Source organism: Aquarana catesbeiana, linkage group LG06 (assembly GCF_042186555.1).
Source record: "Aquarana catesbeiana isolate 2022-GZ linkage group LG06, ASM4218655v1, whole genome shotgun sequence".
Classification (NCBI taxonomy): domain Eukaryota; kingdom Metazoa; phylum Chordata; class Amphibia; order Anura; family Ranidae; genus Aquarana; species Aquarana catesbeiana.
Window position 1 is genome coordinate 80322868 of NC_133329.1, and position 21992 is coordinate 80344859.

A 21992-nucleotide genomic window follows, 5' to 3' on the forward strand; every position below is an offset into this window, starting at 1 on the left:
AAGAACTAATAAGAGGCCTCTGCCCTGCCACAGGTCCTGTGCTGGGGATGCAGAGCTTGGAATGGGGAAATGTGATGTTAGAGTGGAAAGGGGTGGGGGGGCAAACTGCAGGGGCATTGTGATGGTGGAGACTGTGATTGCTAGGGGCACTGTAATATAAAGTGGACTGCACTGAGGGCACTGTAAACATTAGGGGCACTGAGGACAGACTCTGAAAAAGGTTGGGGATCGCTGCTCCAGCTTACTGCAGAGCCTTAAGCCCTCCCATAGTGCCACCAACCTCCAACAGTGCCCCATACTGCCTCCCCCAACTTCCCACAATGCCCCTCAGCCCCTTCAGCACCCACCAGTGCAGGAAACTATGAGGATGAGAAGCCCCATGCTCATAATTTCCTCCAGCCCCCTCCAGAAACCTTATCCCCTATAGGGCAACCAAGTTTGCTGCCAAGTCCCTTAACCCCCTTCAGAACCCCCATACCCCCTCAGTGACACCCAGCCTAATCCAGAGCCTTCCAGCATTTACAATACATATTTTGCATTGTCTAAGTATAAACTTTTTTTTTTTTTTTATACTTTTGGGGGCATGGAAGGTCTTGGAAGAAATGTGCAGGCCATGGTGTCAATAAAGCAGAATTGACACAACTGTCTTCATAATGGCTTACAGCACCGAGCAACCAGGTTTAAAATACCATCATAACACATGTTAGTGATTCAAATTCAAATAGTTTCTAGAGGTAACATCTCTCCTAGTTTGATACAAAGAAGATAGAAGGATATGAGTCCACTAGTTCATCCACACCAGGGAGTGTAGACAACCGAGTCCCATCGACATCTTCTGCATACATGGCCTCGAACATGAAGGGGCCATTCAGGTATTCCACATAGGCAGCCTTAATGTAAATATCATACATCAGTGACAGATATAAGGTATAAACAAAAAATCTCTACTGCTCATGGCAACCAACAAGTTACCAGCTATGATTTTAGTAGAAAGTCATCAAATAAAAGCAAGTCTATGAAGACACACTAATATTCAGGGTGTACCTTGTGCTTATCCAGCTCTTGCTGACTCTGTTCTTCTTTTTCCCTCTTCACTCTCTCCAAAGTCTCATTATGATTTAGTTCCTCGATGGAATACTGATACTTCACATTGGCTATGTCTCTCTGAAGTACAAAATGGATGAATTCTGGGATATCATAATGACTTTAAAGTGAACCTGTGGCCAGGCAAGGTATATTCAAATATTTACATATTCTTAACAAACAATAAACCAGCCCTCACTGACCTATGTAGCTGCAAGCACTGTGCAGCAATTAATTCTCAATCAGTTGATTCTCTTAACAGCTCAGCTCCTCTCAATCCCCTCTTCTCTGCAGTTATTCAGAAGCTTAGCTCACCCTGCCTCTCGCTCCTAGTCATAAATTGGCAGCTCAGATCTTCTTGTTCTCCCCTGCCCGCAGTGACTTCTCTGCTCATATTGACACCTCCCAGACTCAGCAGCCTTCTAATATACGCACAGAGCAGGTGCTCTAAGTCCTGGGAAGAAGGTGAATTGAGCTGATGGGTTACTGCTGGGAGGGAATCGGATGAAGTTTAGCTTTGGTGTCATAGCTGGTAGGGGAGCAGACGGAGCTGAGTTTTTGTGTGGATGAATTGGTCCACAGTGTCTGCATGAGAAATACCAGTTCGGCATATTGGTCATGTTGTAAATTCCAAAATGGAGGCATACCAGTACATTGCATTGGCCATGTCTCTAAAATACACAATTAAGTATAATTGGTACTCCACTTTGACCAGTCTCTAAAATACAAAATGAAGGATTATTGGTGTTCCATATTGACCAGGTCTCTGAAATACAAAATGGAGGAGAGCCAGTACGTGATATTGGCCATGTTTCTAAAATACTAAATGGAGGAATACATAATGGCTATGATTCCAAAATACAAAATGAAGGAACACCGTTACATCACAATGGTCATGTCTCTAAAATATTAAATGGAGGAATACCAGTACATCTCATTGCCCATGTCTTTAAAATGCAAAATGGAGTAATACCAGCATGTCATATCAGGTTTCTAAAATATATGAGAGAGAAATAAATATATATCTATATAATCTATATAGGCTTCTCTGAAATACAAAATGTAGGCATACCAGTACGTCATATTGGCCATGTTTCTAAATTACTAAATGGAGAAATACTGGCCATATCTCTAAATACAAAGTTGAAGAATTGCAGTACATCATATTGGCCATAGTTACATAGTTAATCTGGTTGAAAAAAGACACAATTCTATCCAGTTCAACCATGTTTTTTAAAATACTAAATTTTAGCAATACCAGTACGTCATATTGGCCGTGTTTTGTAAAACACAAAATGGAGGAATAACGGTACTTCACAATGGGCACGTTTCTAAAATACAAAATGGAGGAATATCAGTACGCCCTATTTGTCATGTTTTGTAAAACTCAAAATGGAGATATACTGGTATGTCACATTGGCCATGTCTCTGAAATACAAAATGGAGGAATACCAGTAGGCCATATTGGCCATGTTTCTAAAATACAAAATGGAGAAATACCAGCCTTGTCTCTAAATACAAATTGGAGGAATACATCACATTGGCCAAGTCTCCAAAATGGAGGAATACCAGTACATCATATTGGTTATGTTTTGTAAAACTCAAAATGGAGGATTGGTGGTACGTCACATTGGCCATGTCTCTAAAATACAAAATGGAGGAATACCAGTACGTCATATTGGTTATGTTTTGTAAAACTCAAAATAGAGGAATGCTGGTATGTCACATTGACCATGTGACTGTCTCTAAAATACAAAATGGAGGAATACCAGTATATCATATTGACCATGTCTCTATAATACAAAATGGAGGAATACCGGTACAATGTTTTTAAATTATAAAATGGAGTCCAAATTTCCCAATATGTTGCAAAGACTTATGCCCTGTACACACGATCTGAATTTCCGTCAGAAAAAACTTGGATGGCTTTTCCAATGGAATTCCGCTCAAGCTTGCCTTGCATACACACGGTCACACAAAAGTTCTCTGAACTTTCAACCGTCAAGAACGCGGTGACGTACAACACTATGACGACCCGAGAAAATGAAGTTCAATGCTTCCGAGCATGCGTCGAATTGTTTACGAGCATGTGTCGTTTTTTGCGCGTCGAAATTGCATACAGACGAACCGAATTTCTGATAGGAACTTTTTTCCGACGGGAAAATAGAGAACCTGCTCACAATCTTTTGCTGTCTGGAATTCCGCCAGCAAAAGTACGATGGAGCATACACACGGTCGAAATTTCAGACCAAAAGCTCTCATCAGAGTTTTGCTGGCGGTATTTCTGATCGTGTGTACGGGGTATAAGTCTCTTATCTACTCCTTTGACTGGATATGTATAACACAAATATTTTTGTCTTCCTTATGCCCTGTACACACGGTCGGACATTGATTGGACATTCCGACAACAAAATCCATGGATTTTTTCCGACGGATGTTGGCTCAAACTTGTCTTGCATACACACGGTCGCACAAAGTTGTCGGAAAACTCGATCGTTCTGAACGTGGTGACGTAAAACACGTACGTCGGGACTATAAACGGGGCAGTAGCCAATAGCTTTCATCTCTTAATTTATTCTGAGCATGCGTGGCACCTTGTGCGTCGGATTTGTGTACACACGATCGGAATTTAACCGATCGGATTTTGTTGTCAGAAAATTTTTTATCCTGCTCTCAAACTTTGTGTGTCGTAAATTCCGACGGAAAAAGTCAGATGGAGCCCACATACGATCGGAATTTTCGACAACACAATCTGATCGCACTTTTTCCGTCGGAAAATCCGACCGTGTGTACAGGGCATTAGTGTTGATTTTGTTACCTTATGCCTATTTTAATACTAATAACTCTTTTTGGATTAAAAAAAATACGAGAAAAAAAAAAGTGAGAAATTATGTAATTAGGATTTAGGTGGATATTTCTTGATATTGTACTGTACCATTCAGAAAATGGAAAATAAATAAAAAAGAAATACTGGTACATCACATGACTATGTCTCATGTTGGTACATGAGGTTAGTGACGTAAAAACATAAATGGCGTGTACAAAGTCCATCTTACTATATTCTCATCTAGGAGCCTGAAGTCCAGATACACCAGGTTCGGGAGGTGAGCAGCAACAAACAATTTATGATTTTTGTCCTCACACAATGGATTCCCTGCAAGATTTAACGTCCGCAAATGCTCAAACCTGCGCAGGTAGACGAGCTGGAAACAAGGCAAAATACAGAGATTAGGAAATCTAAACTACTTATAAATGAACTCTGACATAACAATGCGTTACTTAGGTGTTTTGCCAAATACTGCATGCAAACCTGAAAATGTCAATTCACTATTGCTTTATCCGGTATTTCCCGCATAAAGCAAAAAGCCTTGATAAATATGGCATAAATCAGTGTTAAAGTCAAGGCATGTGATATTTAAGGAATGCGTTTGATTTTAACTGGTTGTTAAGGAGCGGGCAGCCACAGACGACCCTAACAACCAGTATCTGTCATGATTTTTAAGGAGCGGGCGGCTGCCGTGTCCTTAAAGAGGTTGTAAAGTCTTATGGTTTTTAACCTTAATGCATTCTATGCTGCAGCTGCCCCCAGAGCCTTCCCTTTTTTCTTACCTGAACCTGTCCGTTCCAGCAATGTGCAAAAGCACAGGAGCTCTAGCAGGTGTCTCTGTCCTCATTGAATAGATTGATAGCAGAAGGGGCCTGTCTGCTACTGTCAATCACATCCTGTGATACGATAGTCTGGGGGCGGGGCTGAGTCCTGTTGTCTGTGTCAATAGATGCAGCAGCGGGACTCGGGAGTGTGCCCGCACAAGTGCCCCCATGGAAAGCAGCTCTCCATGAGGGCACCCGATGAAGGAGAGGAGCCAGGAGCGCCGGCAGGGCACCCCACCAGAAGAAGAGGATTGGGGCTGCTCTGTGCAAAACCCTTGCACAGAGCAGATAAGTATACCATGGGTTTTATTTACTAAAGGCAAATCCACTTTGCACTACAAGTGCACTGCAGGTGCACTTGGAAGTGCAGTCGCTGTAGATCTGAGGGGGACACGCAAGGAAAATTAAAAAAAATAGCATTTTGCTTGTACATGATTGGATGATAAAATCAGCAGAGCTTCCCCTCATTTCAGATCTTCCCCCTCAGATCTACAGCGACTGCACTTCCAAGTGCACTTGTAGTGCAGAGTGGGTTTGCCTTTAGCAAATCAACCCCATGTTTATTATTTTTATTTTAAAAAATGCGAAGCTTTTACAACCTCTTTAACAAATGATGAGCCATCAGCTGTCAGTGGGGTTCCCCACTGAAAGCTGAATTTAAACACAGAGTTGCAGGCATTTAAAAATTAAAATAAAAGAACGTTTTGAGGTCCCCCCCCCCCCCAATCCATACCAGGCCCTTCCAGATTCTGATAAGCGCCTCACCCGCAGACCCCCACAACTGCCGTCCAAGGTTGTGGAGAGAAGGCCTTGTCCCCATTAACAAGGACAAAGTGCTTTTGGGGGGGGGGGGAGACTCCTTGCCCCAAAGCACCCTCCTATGTTAAGGGAATGTGTCCTGGTATGGTTCAGGAGGGGGGGCACTCGCTCACCCCCCCCCCCCCTACTTTTCTGGCCTGCATTCTCGGATAAGGGTCTGGTAGGGATTTTGGGGGAGCCGTCACATCATTTTTTGTTTTCTTTTATTTTGGTTTGGGGTTTCACCTCAAAATCCATACCAGAACCGAAAGGAATTGTATGGATTGGGGGGGGACCCATGCTGTTTTTTTCTGAATTTTTAAATGCTGGCAATTCTTTTCTTTACATTCAGCTTTCAACAGGGATACCTATTTGTGAATGGAGCCCATTGTTTTATAAATGAGGAACTGTTAACATCAATACATACAAGTTACGTATCCCCACCCCCCTACTCATTTGTCCTGCCATACATTTGGTGGGAAGTCCATTGCTGGCACCTCCTAACTCTTAGTTGTCCACCACCTAGACACACAGCTTAGGAATTAAGATGACTCCTTAAAGTATAACTGGAGGCAACCATTTTTTTTTTAAACATTTTCTGGTAGTGTGGAGTGTGGAGAGGGATTATAACACCTGGCAGTATTTTTGTTGCCGATCTTCTGGCTTTCCAGCTAGAAGATCGAGGAAGCAACGCTGAGACTTAAAGTGAGAAGATCTTCAGAACAGAGAAAAGCAATTAATAAACGAGGGTTTAATGTTAATTTAATACTTTATCCTATCAACACTTACCCTTAACCTGTTGCTTAACACCTAACCTCACCTACCCTAAACCTAACTCCTAAATAGAGTCTTTAACCCTTAATCTTCCTCCAAACACTTACAGTTGAGGTTCGAAGGGAAACTCCACTTTCATAAGGGGAAAAAATAGCAAAAAAAAAAATTATAGCATATGCAGTTGGGACACAAGTCATGATGTAATTAAAGGTAATTAAAATTACCTTTCAATTTGCGGCGCTGTAATTTTCTGTAAAATTCAATATGGCAACCTAGAGGATTCTGAACACAGTTTGTGTAGGGAACGCCCCCCCCCCCCCCCCCCCCTCCCCTCAAAATGTAATTTCCTGCTTGTGTGATTGGCTTACTGATTTTCCCAGAAGTCTGCACAGATTAGATACTCTCAAAGGGATGCAAAACCATACCACTTTCCTCATTGATCTTGGACCACACATTTGATTCAGGATGACCCAGTTTCTACACAAGTGCAAAAAAGGACTCTTAAATATTAATGATTAGGTGAGATAAAAACATGGGGAAAACTATCTTGAATTCCTTACATTTTCCAATGATGCCAGGTTGTTATTCCCGATAGATAAGACCTGCAGATTTTTCAGACTGTCCATGTTCTCGAAAACAGAAATACGGTTATTATAGAAACTTAGATCCTCCAGCTTTGTAAGAGCGCTCAGCCCCTCGATCACCTCGATATTGTTAAATGACAAGTCTGCAAAACAAACAGGAGAAGTGAAAGGTTTACCGGGAGCAAAGATAAGACTAAAGCTGGGTACACAATATAAAAAAAAAAAAAAAAACGGATAGCTCCGGTCGGAGACACTGTACTAACCATGCGAGGCACAAGTTGTGCAATGTCAGCCCAGTCTGTGAAGATAGCAACTAGAACATAGCTGTAATGCCGCGTACACACGAGCGGACTTTACGGCAGACTTTGCTCGGCGGACTTTTCGACGTACTTTACGACGGACTTACTGAATGAACGGACTTGCCTACACACAATCCACCAAAGTCCGTCGAATTCGTACGTGATGACGTACGACCGGACTAAAACAAGGAAGTTCATAGCCAGTAGCCAATAGCTGCCCTAGCGTGGCTTTTTGTCCGTCGAACTAGCATACAGACGAGTGGACTTTTCGACCGGACTCAATTTCGACGGATTGATTTAAAACATGTTTCAAATCTAAGTTCGTCCAACTTTTGAGAAAACAAAGTCCGCTGGAGCCCACACACGATCGAATTGTCCGACAAAATCCAGTACGCCGGACCAAGTCTGCCGTAAAGTCCGCTCGTGTGTACACGGCATAAGAGTCCAGGGCTAACTATGCATGCACCAATGGCGCGTTGCCGCAAGAAGAAATCTGTGCCAACTGAGCATGCAAAGACGCCTCTGTGCGCCAACCCGCACCTGCGCAGAAGACTTGATGGAAAAGGGCAGGAAAATGCCCAGGATGCGCACAGGAAGTGACATCAACCTGATGGAAAAAGGTGGGAAAATGCCCAGGAGGCACACAGGAAGTGAAACTTCCCTATTTAAGCCCAGCCCAGATACTGCCAAATTATCTTCAGTCCCCCCTTGTTCCTGTGCTAGTGTGTGATCTGTCTGAACCTGTTGTGACCTTGAAACTTATTTGACTACTCTTGATTGCTGCTTGCCATTGACCTCGGATTTGTACCTTAACCATTCTACATCTTTGCCCCTTTTGCACCCAGTTGCCAGATTGGAAGCGACCTCGACCATTCTTCTTCTGATTAACCCTTTTATGCTTCGTTGCCCAACTGGACTTGACCTCGGCTCGGATCTCAGACTAATGCCGCGTACACACGAGTGGACTTTACGACAGACTTTGCCCGGCGGACTTTTCGACGGACTTTCTGAATGAACGGACTTGCCTACACACAATCAACTAAAGTCCGTCGAATTTGTACGTGATGACGTACGACCGGACTAAAATAAGGAAGTTCATAGCCAGTAGCCAATAGCTGCCCTAGCGTGGCTTTTTGTCTGTCGGACTAGCATACAGACGAGCGGACTTTTTGACCGGACTCGAGTCCGTCGGATAGATTTGAAACATGTTTCAAATCTAAGTCCGTCCAACTTTTGAGAAAACAAAGTCCGCTGGAGCCCACACACGATCGAATTGTCTGACGAAATCCCGTCCGCCGGGCAAAGTCTGCCGTAAAGTCCGCTCGTGTGTACGCGGCATAAGGCTTGCACAGTGCTCCGTACCCCTGCCACTCTGTGTCCACCAAGTCTCTGTCTCAATCTCCAGAGGCTTCAAGGACCCGAGGTGCAAGGGATGCCTCCCCACTACTTCGGTCTCACATCAGAGGAAAAAAACAAAAAAGGAGGAAAGTGGGACATCAGGTACGTGGCCCTCGTGACAATAGCAAGAATCTAGGGCAGGGGTCTCAAACAGGAGGCCGTCCAGCTGTTGTGAAAATATAAGCCCCATTATGCCTCTGCCTGTGGGAGTCATGTTTGTAACTGTCAGCCTTGCAATGCCTCATGGGACTAGTTTCGCAACAGCTGGAGGGCCGCCAGTTTGAGACCCTGATCTAGGGCATCCTTTCTCAAACTTTTTACCCCAGAAAAACCCCTCAAAATAATTTGCAGGTCTTGGGGAACCCTAACTAAAACCAACTCATTGGGGGGTCAATAGGAAAAATGCCCCTTATGTTGGTGGTCAGTGGAAGGTCTTGAACCCCTTCCCTGGTGGTCAGAATGACACCTTTACAGGCAGCTAAAAAGATCATTGGTGTCATGCTGCTGCCTCTACCAAATGGCACTGGCCTGGAACTAAGCAAGCACCATTAAAGAGGAGGTCAGATAGGAAAAGCTCAAGGAACTCCTAGGTTCCACGGAACGCTGGTTAAGAATCACTGATCTAGGGGGTTTAGGGTAGAAAGGCAGTGACAGTTTTCCTCTTGGCATGCTCTTTGTAGATGACGGGATCACTGATGACAATCTGGAGCACTCCACAGCTCCTGGATGAGTCCGGAGATGTACTTAACACCCCCTCTGTGGGTCAAACGTCAGATGCCAGGTTTAGTGATGCCCTGGATGTTGTCTCAGAGTACCTTCCTGTGGCACTTAACGTCTCCCTGCCCCAGACCTTCACTCATTTACCGCGACCAGATATGATGGTTCCCTTGCAGCTCTCATGTCACTGCTCATTTATATAGAAATATCTAGGTTTTCAAAGGCTTTTGGTGCACAAAGAGAGGAATTATTTCCTATGTGGCAATTAAAACATATTTTGAAATGAATGTTTTTGTGCCCAGTGTTCAGCTTTAAATACATTGTACAATAAAAGCAAATCTCAGTATCTTACTCACCCAGCCACACTAAATTGACAAGCGTATCTAACCCCTGAATCTTCTCAATGAGGTTGTTGTCCAGCTGAAGTCTGGTCAGATTATGAAACTGCCATAGATTGTCAATTTTTAGAATCTCTGGAATTAAACAGAGCAACATAGGAACATGAAAATTGTTGTTACAAGAAATGTTGTTAATAATCCAACTCAGTGCTGGGACAAGATCATCCAGTGCCCAGGGCAAAGATGGCAAATTGCACCCCATCCCCACCTCTGCTTTTTTATGTGAAAGCTTATGACGAGGGAAGGGGGGGAGAGAGCACAGCCCACGCCTCCTCCCGGCTCTCTCCTGCTCTCCTTGCTGCATCCAGCACTGGGTTGACAGAAGTAGTGATGCCGCTGTCACTACTCCTGTCAGTCTTCTAATAGTAGAAGGAACTTGCGGCATCCCCATTCCTACAATACATGCTGCGCCCAGGGCAGCCGTTCCTTCTGCCCACCCCTTGTCCCGACACTGATACAACTATTAACATTTTTGCATCGCAGGTCAAAAATAAAACTTACATCTGACTGCATGCTGAAGACAAGACTGAGGCCCTATTCAAATCTGTGTGATGCATTAATTAACCACTTAAGGACCAAGCCTCTTTTTTAGATGTGTTGTTTACAAGTTAAAACAGTTTTCTTTTTTGCTAGAAAATTACTTAGAACCCCCAAACATTATACATTTTTTTTTTCTAACAACCTAGAGAATAAAATGGCAGTTGTTGCAATACTTTCTGTCACACCATATTTGCGCAGCGGTCTTACAAGCTCACTTTTTTTGGAAAAAATACACTTTTTTGAATAAAAAAAAAATTCAATTATATTGTGAAAGATAATGTTACGCCGAGTAAATTGATACCCAACATGTCACACTTCAAAATTGCGCCCGCTCGTGAAATGGTAACAAACTTTTACCCTTAAAAATCTCCATAGGAAACGTTTAAAAAAATCTACAGGTTGCATGTTTTGAGTTACAGAGGGAGTCTAATGCTAGAATTATTGCTCTCACTCTACCGATCGCGGCAATACCTCACATGTATGGTTTGAACTCCGTTTTTACATGCGTTCGCTTCTGCACGCAAGCTCAGCGAGACGGGGTGCGTTTAAAATTTTTCAATTTTTTTTTATTATTTATTTTACCTTTTATTTTAAATTTTTACACTGTTCTTAAAAAAAAATTGTGTCACTTTTACTCCTATTATTCCTATTCCCTTGTAATAGAAAAAAAAACATGACAGGACCTCTTAAATATTAGATCTGGGGTCAAAAAGACCTCAGATCTCATATTTACACTAAAATGTAATAAAAAAAAAAAATGTTTTCATTTAAAAAAATTATTTAAAAAAAAAATGGCCCTTTTAAGAGCTATAGGCGGAAGTGATGTTTTGACGTCGCTTCCGCCGTGCAATGTCATGGAGACAGGTAGGGGCCATCTTCCCCTCACTCATCTCCATGCACAGCCACAGAGAGGACCAGATCGCCTCCGCCACTGCCGATGGCTCCGGTAAGCAGCGGAGGGCACCGGAGCGCGGCGGGAGGGGGCGGGCCCTCCTCCCACCATGCCTAGTCATACAATTCCCATCATGCCTAATCATGTCTGTGAATGTCAGAGTTTTACAATTCCTCATGAGAAGTGTAGTTCCCGTAACAGCTGGAGGGCCGTAGTTTAAAGATCCCTGATCCATAGTGTGTACTTGTCTCAATCCAGAGCACTAAGTGTCATATCTGTCTGCTGCTTCATTCCTCTGCTATCAGCATAAGGGCCAATTCAAAGCAGAGCAGCCTGAGCGATTCACCGCTCTACATTGCCGGCTGCACTAGGGGGCAGTGTGGTGCACGATTTATCGCATTGCTCAAAGGGCATAGTATGGATCTTGTGGGGGGACCCCACGCCGTTTTTTTTTTTGTTTTTGTTTTTAATGTAGGCGTGGGGTTCCCTTTCAAGATCCTCAGAGCACAAGTCGAACCACAAGTCGGATCATGATGATCCCACTTGGATGCGACTTCTATTCAAATCAATGGGCTGAAAGTTAGACTGCTCCCATAGGGAACCATTAATTTTGAATAGAGGTAGGTTTTAACAGCATTTCTCTAACGCGGCTAAACAAGCATTAACGCCATTGCAAAAAGCTACTAAAAGCGCTTTTTTACAGATGATTTTTCCTGCCGTTGGTAGTGGCTTTGCAGCTCGGTTTTTCTAATGCCCTGTGTACATGAGGCCTTATGAAGGAATCCACAGAAGTACACAACCTTAGGGTCCTTTCACACGGGCTTGTCCGTATACGGATTCTGTTTGCTCAGTGGAGGATCGATTCTGCTGATCCCCGCTGAGCAGGCGGATGACAGGTCCATCTCCGCTCACTGTGCTGAGACGGACCTTTCAGAGCCCCGCTCTCCTCTATGGGAGATTGGATGAAAACGGACTGCCTGTCCGTTTTCATCCAATCCGATCCTTCAGACGGATGGAAAATAGGGTCACCATCCTTCTGGATTTCACAGACAGGGTCGGATCGGATATCGGCAGATGTCAGCAGACATGTCACCCGCTGACATCCCCCGCTCCATAAAGGTGAATGGAGCATCTGATCAGGTCCACCTGAAAAACAGACAAGCGGACCTGATCGGAGCGCCGCGTGAAAGGGGCAGAACATACATATGCGGATCCTGATATACAGTATTTGTCTTGGATACTCACTTTGCTTACATCTTTCTCTCCTGTAAGGAAAGAAATATACAATGTATCCTTCTCTTCATTCAGAGAAGGAAGAAAACACAGGAGCTGTCTGTACTGTGACTGATCACTGTGATAGCCAATCTGAGACTATCACAACCAGACATGTGCACTGACAAAAAATGTGTTCGTTTTCGTTTCATTTGTGTTTTTGCTTATTTCGGAAACTCGTAAATTCGAAAATTCAGAAATTCTAAAATTTGGAATTCGGAAATATGAAAATTCGGATTTTCAAATTTCCGAATGTTCGAATTTCAAATTCCAAATTTCCGGATTTTAGAATTTCTGAATTTTTAAATTCCGAATTTCCGAATTTCAAATTTCCGAATTTTTGGATTTTCGGAATTCGAAAATTCAGAAATTCGAAATTCAGAAAATCTGAAAAAAAGAAACAAAAGTCAGTAAAATTCGAAATAATATCTAACTAATAATAACTAACTATTAAATTATAGGTATTGGAATTTCCTTTCAAATTTGGCTGTTTGTGAATGTAACGAATACAAATTTATCTGAAGTTACAAATTATCCAAAATAACGAATGCCGCATCTAAACAAATGGAATGGAACAAATTAATAATAAATAATAATAATAAAAAGGTTTATTATTATTATTGTTATTTATTATTATTAGATCGTTACCTTCCATTAGTTTAGATACGGCATTCGTTATTTCAGATAATTCATTCAAATACGTTCAACTAACAGCCAAATTTGAAAGGAAATTCCAATACCTAAAATGTTATATTTATTATTAGTTAGTTATTATTTCAGATTTTCGGGTTTTCGAATTTTCAGATTTTCATTCTTTTGAATGTTCAGATTTTCATTCTTATTTTTGGATTTTCCAATTTTTCAATTTCCGAATTTTCCAATTTCCAAACTAACGAATTTCCGAACTAACGAATTTCCGAACTTACGAATTTCCGAACTTACGAATTTCCGAACTTACGAATTTCCGATTTCCGAATTTCCAATTTCCAATTTCCCAATTTCCGAAATTTCCAAATTTCCGAATTTCCGAATTGTCCGAAATTTGAAAAATCCTAATTTCCGAATTTCTGAAATTCGAAATTTCAGAAATTGAAAAATTCGTAAATCAACTAATTTGTCAAAATTCGTTAAAAAACGAATTCGGAACTAAAGGACCTGCACATGTCTAATCACAACAATCAAGTGACCGGGAACTGGGATTCCCGGGTTCCGATCGTTAGTATAAGACCTGGGTCTCTTGGTGAGAGCTCAGTCTCTGGGTTGGGAGTGCCTCACGCTCCTGGCACAGACACTGGTATGCATATATGTGGCCTCTCGGATAAAGACCCCCTTCTAGGAGGCCACTGTCAGAGCCAAAGGGGTTAAGGATCTGTAGGCTCGTTCCAGGTCAGCAATTAAGAGAGTACTGACGCCAGAGACATTTCTAGAAGGAAGCTCCACATTTCCCTGGGGACAGGTTCCCTTTAACACAGGTGGTATAAAACATCATCTGGGACTCAAGTGGTTCACTAAACCTGAGCCTCCCCGATCTGGGGTCGTGCGCTACATTTGGCGTAATATAAAAATCCAAAAGCCGCACGTCTGAAATCCAGGCGCAGGTTGGTGACTTCCTTGAACGCGATGCCCTCCGCCTTGGCAATGCGTCCGGCTTCTTCCTTCGGGCCCTGCTCCTCCACGGCTCCTCTCAGCATTACATCATCGATGACATTGGGTTCTGCGGTATCGTAGAGCCCGTTCATTCTCACACGTCACCTTTACACAACTAAAATAAATGGAAGGATTAATAAACCAGGATCCAACACGTAATGTACAAACACCTAAAAACATAAAAAAAGAATTGAAAGCCAAAAACAAAAATAATATATTGCAGCTTACCATTCCATAGATGGGATGGCTGCATTCATTTTTTATTTTTTTTAATTATTCTTTATTTTTGCCTTATGATCATACAAGTAAGGGCTCGATAACACTTGCTTCAAGATGTGTCATTGGACACGCTTTTTTATAGGGCTCCTGTCACTAAAGAAAATGGTAAGCTTACAGTCCTGCTCTGCTAATTACCCACTCAGTAGTACCCCCAGCTCTGCTGAACCCCCACTCAGGAGTAACCTACCATCTCTGCTATTCCCACACTCAGTAGTAACCCCCAGCTCTGCTGATCCCCCACTAAGTAGTAACTCCAGCTGTGCTAATCCCCCGCTCAGTAGTAACCCCCAGCTCTGCTGATCCCCCACTAAGTAGTAACCTACCATCTCTGCTATTCCCACACTCAGTAGTAACCCCCAGCTCTGCTGATCCCCCACTAAGTAGTAACTCCAGCTGTGCTAATCCCCCGCTCAGTAGTAACCCCCAGCTCTGCTATTCTCCCACTCAGTAGTAACCCCCAGCTCTGCCGATTCCCCACTCAGTAGTACCACCAGTTCCGCTGATCCCAAACTCAGTAGTAACCCCCAGCTCTGCTGATCCACCACTAAGTAGTAACCTACCAGCTCTGCTAATCCCCCACTCAGTAGTAACCTCCAGCTCTGCTGATCCCCCACTCAGTAGTAGCCCCCAGCTCTGCTAATCCCCCGCTCAGTAATAACCCCCAGCTCTGCTAATCCCCCGCTCAGTAATAACCCCCAGCTCTGCTGATCCCAAACTCAGTAGTAACCCCCAGCTCTGCTGATCCCCACTAAGTAGTAACCTCCAGCTCTGCTAATCCCCTGCTCAGTAGTAACCCCCAGCTCTGCTGATCCCCCACTCAGTAATAATCCCCAGCTCTGCTATTCCCTCACTCAGTAGTAACCCCAGCTCTGCTGATTCCCCACTCAGTAGTACCCCCAGTTCTGCTGATCCCAAACTCAGTAGTAACCTCCAGCTCCACTGATCCCAAACTCAGAAGTAACCCCCCTGATCCTCTGGTTTTCTGATTCTACTCTCTCTGGTCCCTGCTCACCTCCCACTATATTGCTCCCATGCTGTGTACCACATGTGACATCTGCTAGTTTCTTCTGCTCTGATCCTCTGACGCTCAGTCCTCTCTCTCTGGTCCCTGCTATAGAGTTCCTATGTTGCACACCACACCTGCCATCTGCTAGTTGCTCCGCTACAGTCCGGACCCCGCTCACCTTCTTGCTGCTTCACGCTGCACACCAGATGTAACGTCTGCACCAGACACCTCCAGAATATATACACATAATTCGGGAGTGACTGCTGATGGCGTCTTTCCTGTTCACTTGTTGGTTTCCCAGTGCATCCTGGGATATCCCATACCTGCAATACCTCCAAAACAAAGCAAAGCTAACTGAATAAAAGTGCCTGAAAAGCTGCATGTGTTTCAAGCGAGCTTTGTTATAGACTTTTATGGAGGCTTTGAAGATGCTGTGAAGCACCATGAAAGTGACATGGGGTATCATTTTTGAAGTGAAGCAAACACAGCGTGTGAACAGGACCGTAAGCTCACCGTTTTATTTAGTGACAGGCGCTTTGATTGGCATTCAGAGAGCTTAAAAAAAAGTGTTTCCAATGCCACATTTTGAAGCAAGTGTAATTCCAGACTTCCTGTCCTAGGGTGACAACACTTACTTACTGTAATCCAGTGATGGCGAACCTTGGCACCCCAGATGTTTTGGAACTACATTTCCCAAGATGCTCCACTACACTGCAGAGTGCATGAGCATCATGGGAAATGTAGCTCCAAAACATCTGGGGTGCCAAGGTTCACCATCACTGCTGTAATCTATCAGGACAACAGAAACTGGATAGGTCAAAAAACAAATCCCCCCATTCCTCATCTCCATAGCATAGAGAGGAGGAGTTCTGTAGCCCTCAGAAATAACTGGGAACAATGCAACTGATAACAGCCGACTCAGAGCAAAGGAAGCTCAGAGGGCTTCTGGCTTATTAAAGTTTATATAAAGCCATCTGTTCTTCATTTCAGATGTTTAGAATGGTTAAAACCACTTGTTAGTTTTCTCTTTGCTACCTGAGCCACTTGTGACCTTCACTTCCTTTCCAGTGGACACAACAGGAAGTAAGAGGAAAGTTGTCACAGGAACAAGTGTCCCCCATTATTCCTGTAATATTTTGGATTTCTCCATCACTTTCTAGTGACAGCGGTCACCAGGACTAACAGAGACAGTGAACCTATATCCTGGCATAGGGGTGTACACAGAGTTCTGTCCCTTCAGCATTCTATACACATTCATAAACAAAAAATAAAATAAAAGTCCTGCCTTGGGACGCTCTTTAACCACTTGCAGACCGCCGCACGCTGATATACGTCGGCACAATGGCAGCGGTGGGCAAATGGACATACCTGTACGTCCCCTTTAATTGGCGGGGCTAGCAGGCACGCGCGCCGCGTGCAGCGTGACCGTGCCCACGGGATCGGCAGACTCGATGTCTCCCGGCGATCGTGTCACGAAGCCGCAGAACGGGGAAGTGCCTATGTAAACAAGGCATTTCCCCGTTCTGCCTTGTGACAGGACAGAGATCACTGCTCCCTGTCATCGGGAGCAGTGATTGCTGTCATGTGAATTGAAGCCCCATCCCCCCCCCCTGCAGTTAGAATCACTCCCTAGGACACACTTAACCCCTTGATCGCCCTCTAGTGGTTAACCCCTTCCCTGCCAGTGTCATTTACACAGTAATCAGTGCATTTTTATAGCACTGATCACTGTATAAATGACAATGGGTCTCAAAATAGTGTCAAAAGTGTCTGATGTGTCCACCATAATGTCGCAGTCACGATAAAAATTGTAGATCACCGCCATTACTAATAAAAAAAAAATGATAAGAAAAATGCCATAAAACTATCCCCTATTTTGTAGACTCCATAACTTTTGCGCAAACCAAAAAATATACGCTTATTGCGAATTTTTTTTACCAAAAATATGTAGAGGAATACATATCGGCCCTAATGAGGACACAGGCAGCAAAAAAAACTGTCAGGGGTTCTAATTTAGCTCCAATCTAAAAAAAAGTTTTGCCTTTATTTCTGTTTTAAGGTTGATCCTGCACACATCATACCCTGAGATGCAGCTTCTTTATGGAAGATAATATCTCGCATTATAAAGATGTTCCATTACCTGATTCCCACCACAGCAAACACAGAGGCGTCCTTGGTAGCCAAGAGCAACCGGACACGTGCTAAGTAATAGCCAATGACAGCAGTGTTCACTGTTAGCACTCCGTAAAATAAAGCTTTCCTATTCAAAAGGTTCCTAGCCAATCTCTAGCTGGGATTTTGTAAGAGGCGGGCGCTTAAATGACAAGGGGGACGGGCCAAATGCTCCGACCAATCGGACTCTGAAGACGGGGTTACTCTGTCATTCCCCTCCGGTTTAGCAAAGGACAACAGTCAAGGTTGACAGATGCGTAAACCAATGGAGTGAAAACCAACATCGGTGGGGGCGGGCGCAGCGACGGGATGGTCCAATGAGGTTCAGGATTCTCTTCGCTCGTCCAATGGGGATGCAGAGAGGGCGGGAGCGCGATCTGACTGTGGGAGTGAATCGAGAGGCCGGCTGTTTGTTGTCATCAAGATGGAGTTTCTGCTGGGGAACCCGTACAGCACCCCGGTGGGGCAATGTATCGGTAAGAGAGCGGGGGAGGGGACCTGGGGTCTCCTGTGTGTGTGAGGCCTACAGGGCCTGCTGTGTGTCATTGTCACCTCCTAATAATATGTATATCTCCTGTGTGTGTCATTGTCACCTCCTATTATATATATGCCTTGTATGGGTCACCTCCTACTAATATATATATATATATATACATACTATTATTTATTTGTATATGTGTCACTATCACCTCTGTATACACCCCCCATGTGTGTCATATATATATATATATATGATACACCCCCCCCCCCATATGTGTCACTGTCCTCTTTTGCTGCAGCTGTGTGTACAATGATATTTATACATCTATGGTAAAGATTTATACACCTGACATACTGCCTGTGAATGCAAAGCCTTCTCTAATTGGATGAGGTGGAGCAGTGATGTCACTCTCTCTCCAGTGCATCCAATCAGAGAACGCTTTACATTAAAATGGTTATAAATCCTTTTTTTTAATTAAGATAGAAAATAACAAACATGTCACACTTTCCTGCTCTGTGCAGTTGGTTTTGCACAGAGAGGTCCCGATTCTCCTCCTCTGGGGTCCTCTCCCCTACCAGTGCTCCTTCTCTTCTGGACCCCCCCTCATCAGTGGTCCTCCTCTTCTGGGTGCCCCCTCTGCTGGTGCTCCTGGCTCCTCCTCTTCTGGGTGCCCCCCCGCCGGTACTCCTGGCTCCTCCTCTTCTGGGTGCCCCTCCCTCCCGGTGCTCCTGGCTCCTCCTCCTCTTCTGGGTGCCCCCTCTGCTGGTGCTCCTGGCTCCTCCTCTTCTGGGTGCCCCCCCGCCGGTACTCCTGGCTCCTCCTCTTCTGGGTGCCCCTCCCTCCCGGTGCTCCTGGCTCCTCCTCCTCTTCTGGGTGCCCCCTCTGCTGGTGCTCCTGGCTCCTCCTCTTCTGGATGCCCCCCCGCCGGTACTCCTGGCTCCTCCTCTTCTGGGTGCCCCTCCCTCCCGGTGCTCCTGGCTCCTCCTCCTCTTCTGGGTGCCCTCCCCTGCCGGTGCTCCTGGCTTCTCCTCTTCTGGGTGCCCCCCCCCCCTGCCGGTGCTCCTGGATCCTCCTCTTCTGGGTGCCCCCCCCCCGCCGGTGCTCCTGGCTTCTCTTCTGGGTGCCCCCCCCCCCTGCCTGTGCTCCTGGCTTCTCCTCTTCTGGGTGCCCCCCCCTGCCGGTGCTCCTGGCTTCTCCTCTTCTGGGTGCCCCCCCTGCAGGTGCTCCTGGCTTCTCCTCTTCTGGGTGCCCCCCCCTGCTGGTGTTCCTGGCTCCTCCTCTTCTGGGTGCCCCCCCCGCCTGTGCTCCTGGCTTCTCCTCTTCTGGGTGCCCCCCCTGCCGGTGCTCCTGGCTTCTCCTCTTCTGGGTGCCCCCCCTGCAGGTGCTCCTGGCTTCTCCTCTTCTGGGTGCCCCCCCCTGCTGGTGTTCCTGGCTCCTCCTCTTCTGGGTGCCCCCCCCCCCGCCTGTGCTCCTGGCTTCTTCTCTTCTGGGTGCCCCCTCCTGCCGGTGCTCCTGGATTCTCTTCTGGGTGCCCCCCCCCCTGCCTGTGCTCCTGGCTTCTCCTCTTCTGGGTGCCCCCCCCCCTGCCGGTGCTCCTGGCTTCTCTTCTGGGTGCCCCCCCCCTGCTGGTGCTCCTGGCTTCTCCTCTTCTGGGTGCCCCCCCCCGCCGGTGCTCCTGGCTCCTCCTCTTCTGGGTGCCCCCCTGCCAGCCCTGCCGGTGCTCCTGGCTTCTCCTCTTCTGGGTGCCCCGCTGCTGCTCCTTCTTTTTTTTTTTTTTTTTTCTGCTGGTGCTCCTGACTCCTCCTCTTGTGGGCCCCTCCTCCTACAGATCCTGCCCATTTCTGTGCAACTGCAGCACCCCCTTGTCTCTGCCTCCCCTGGTCTCAGCATTCAGCAGTCTCTGGCAGCTGACTACAGTCCTCCTCCAGACCCTGCACTTTTTGCTTCCCAGCTCTGTCCCCTTGCGGGACATTAGGAAAAGTCCTGCCAGCAGCATCTTTGGGGCGGGTTGGGAGTGCTGTATTTAGCGCTCCCAAAACACCTAGCCCATTGGAATGAATAGGCAGCGCTTTCAAAGCGCCTAAATAGCGATTTGAAAGCACCGCAATAGGGGAGTTTTTAACATTCTTTTTGGGGTTAAAAGTGCCCCGCTAGAGGCGCAAAAACACCGCTAACACTAGCGGCGCTTTACTGCGACCGCAGCCCCAGTGTGAAAGGGGTCTTAAGGGTTTTAACTAATCTTCAGGCCTAATTTTTTTTTTTTTTTAAACACCTATACAAAAAAAAAAAAAAAAACGGCGATAATGGGTCTGGCAGCAAATGGGTTAAAAAAAAACTTTGTTGCTGTCCTGACAGTGTCACCTATGTCATCATTTGTTTTACATGTGTGGCCTATTGGGTACCTTTCACTTATCACCACCAGCGCCCTCTCCTGCCCATTCCTGGATTTCAGGGCCGTCTTTAAGGCAGGGCAAAAGGGGCAGCTGCCCTGGGCCCTATCGTTGTGGGGCCCTAAGCAGCTGTCTCATACTTGCCAACTTTCCCAGTTTAAGTTCCCTCGTCTCTTGAGGTTTTAGTCTCATGCTGTGTCCTGATATCTCAGTGTGAAGTTCTGTTACTAATGCTGCCCAGCTCTGCCTTCTTGTTGTGTACAGATGACTCACCTGCAGACCCTGTGTTTACATGTAAATACCGGCATTGATATGTAAATAGCAGCAGCATTCATATGTAAATAGTGGCAGACCGTCAACATTCTATGTAAACAGAGGTGGTATTCATATGTATATCATGCCCCCCTGAGGTCATATCCACCATCACCTATACTGAATGCTGCCCACTGGGGAGATAAAGGGGCATGCTTGAAAGTCCTGCCTACAACTGTGGTCATTAAGCCTACCATCAGCCTGTTCTGCAAAGGTAAGCAAATTAGTGGGGGGAGTTTAGTGTGGGGTGTGCAGAGGTAGGCAGAGAAGGAATTACAGTTTGGGGTGCACAGGTGAGCAAGGTCCAGTCCATGGTGTGCACCCAGTGAGGAGATGATGTGCTGTAACCTCTAGCAACCAATCAGTAAGCAGTAATGATGTGCAGTAACCAATCAGTGAGCAGTATTGATGTACCGTAATCTCTAGCAACCAATCAACAAGCAGAAATCATGTGCTGTAACCTCTAGGAACGAATCGGTGAGCCGAAATGTTTGCTGTAACCTCTAGCAACCAGTCAGTGAGCGGTAATGATACACTGTAACCTCTGGCAACCAATCGCAATCACGGTCTGATCTGATTAAGTAAACTGATTTTGAGTCTAGCTGCTATTTATTGTATGTCTCAGAGCAGGTGGAGAGCAAAACTGCATGGGGGGGGGGGCAAGAAAATTTTTGCCCAGGGTCCAATCAGTATTAAAGATGGCCCTGCTGGATTTATGCATCCAGATTCTGCTCCAATCATCTCTCTGTCTGTTCTGCTTATAATTTAGGGAGGAGAGAATTGCTACTAAATATTGAAATAGAATGCTTTAGATCACATATGCTGCTAAAAATGTGCAGGTCACCCATTTGTTATTGTTACCTGTAGTAAGTGACAGCGTGAAAACCTCTCTTAACCACTTGACATCCGCGCTATGGCCGAATGACGGCCACAGCGCGGACCTACATTCCCGGGAGGCCGTCATATGACGGCCTCCCCTGTGCACGCTCCCTGCGCGCGCCCTGCAGGGCGCGCGCCGGGCGCGGTGTGATCACCGAGTCACTGAGACTCGGCTGATCACCGATCTGAGTAAGGGGCCGGTCCCGGCCCCTTACCATGTGATCAGCTGTCAGCCAATGACAGCTGATCACATGATGTAAACAGGAAGATCGGTAATCGGTTTTTTTTTTACTCGCGCTGACAGCGCGAGTAAAGAAAAAAGCCGATCACCGGCTCAGATGCCAGGGACATCAGTCCCAAAGTAAGAGCACAAAACATTCTCATCAGTGCCACCCAAAAGTGCCACCTAACAGTGCCACC

At 45.5% G+C, this 21992-nt stretch overlaps 2 protein-coding genes across 3 annotated transcripts in view; one reads left to right on the forward strand and one right to left on the reverse strand.

The window, feature by feature from the left end:
- The window catches only part of DRC3 (dynein regulatory complex subunit 3), a 29146-nt gene extending 11560 nt beyond the window's left edge, over nt 1-17586 (reverse strand). Inside the window, exons 1-7 of the mRNA XM_073634875.1 lie at nt 17479-17586; nt 13986-14168; nt 9661-9777; nt 6867-7033; nt 4140-4286; nt 1045-1164; nt 774-890 (exon numbers count right to left, since the gene is read on the reverse strand). Of these exons, the coding sequence (XP_073490976.1) occupies nt 774-890; nt 1045-1164; nt 4140-4286; nt 6867-7033; nt 9661-9777; nt 13986-14145 (828 nt within the window). The 5' untranslated portion in view covers nt 14146-14168; nt 17479-17586. The remainder of the gene's footprint in view (nt 1-773; nt 891-1044; nt 1165-4139; nt 4287-6866; nt 7034-9660; nt 9778-13985; nt 14169-17478) is intronic.
- A 231-nt stretch (nt 17587-17817) lies between these two features.
- Nucleotides 17818-21992, forward strand: part of TOM1L2 (target of myb1 like 2 membrane trafficking protein) — a gene marked incomplete at its 3' end in the record, with an annotated part of 75091 nt that continues 70916 nt past the window's right edge. The window contains 1 exon segment of one of the 2 annotated variants that reach the window (XM_073636298.1): nt 17818-17986. In XM_073636298.1, the coding sequence (XP_073492399.1) occupies nt 17935-17986 (52 nt within the window). 2 annotated transcript variants of the gene reach the window in all.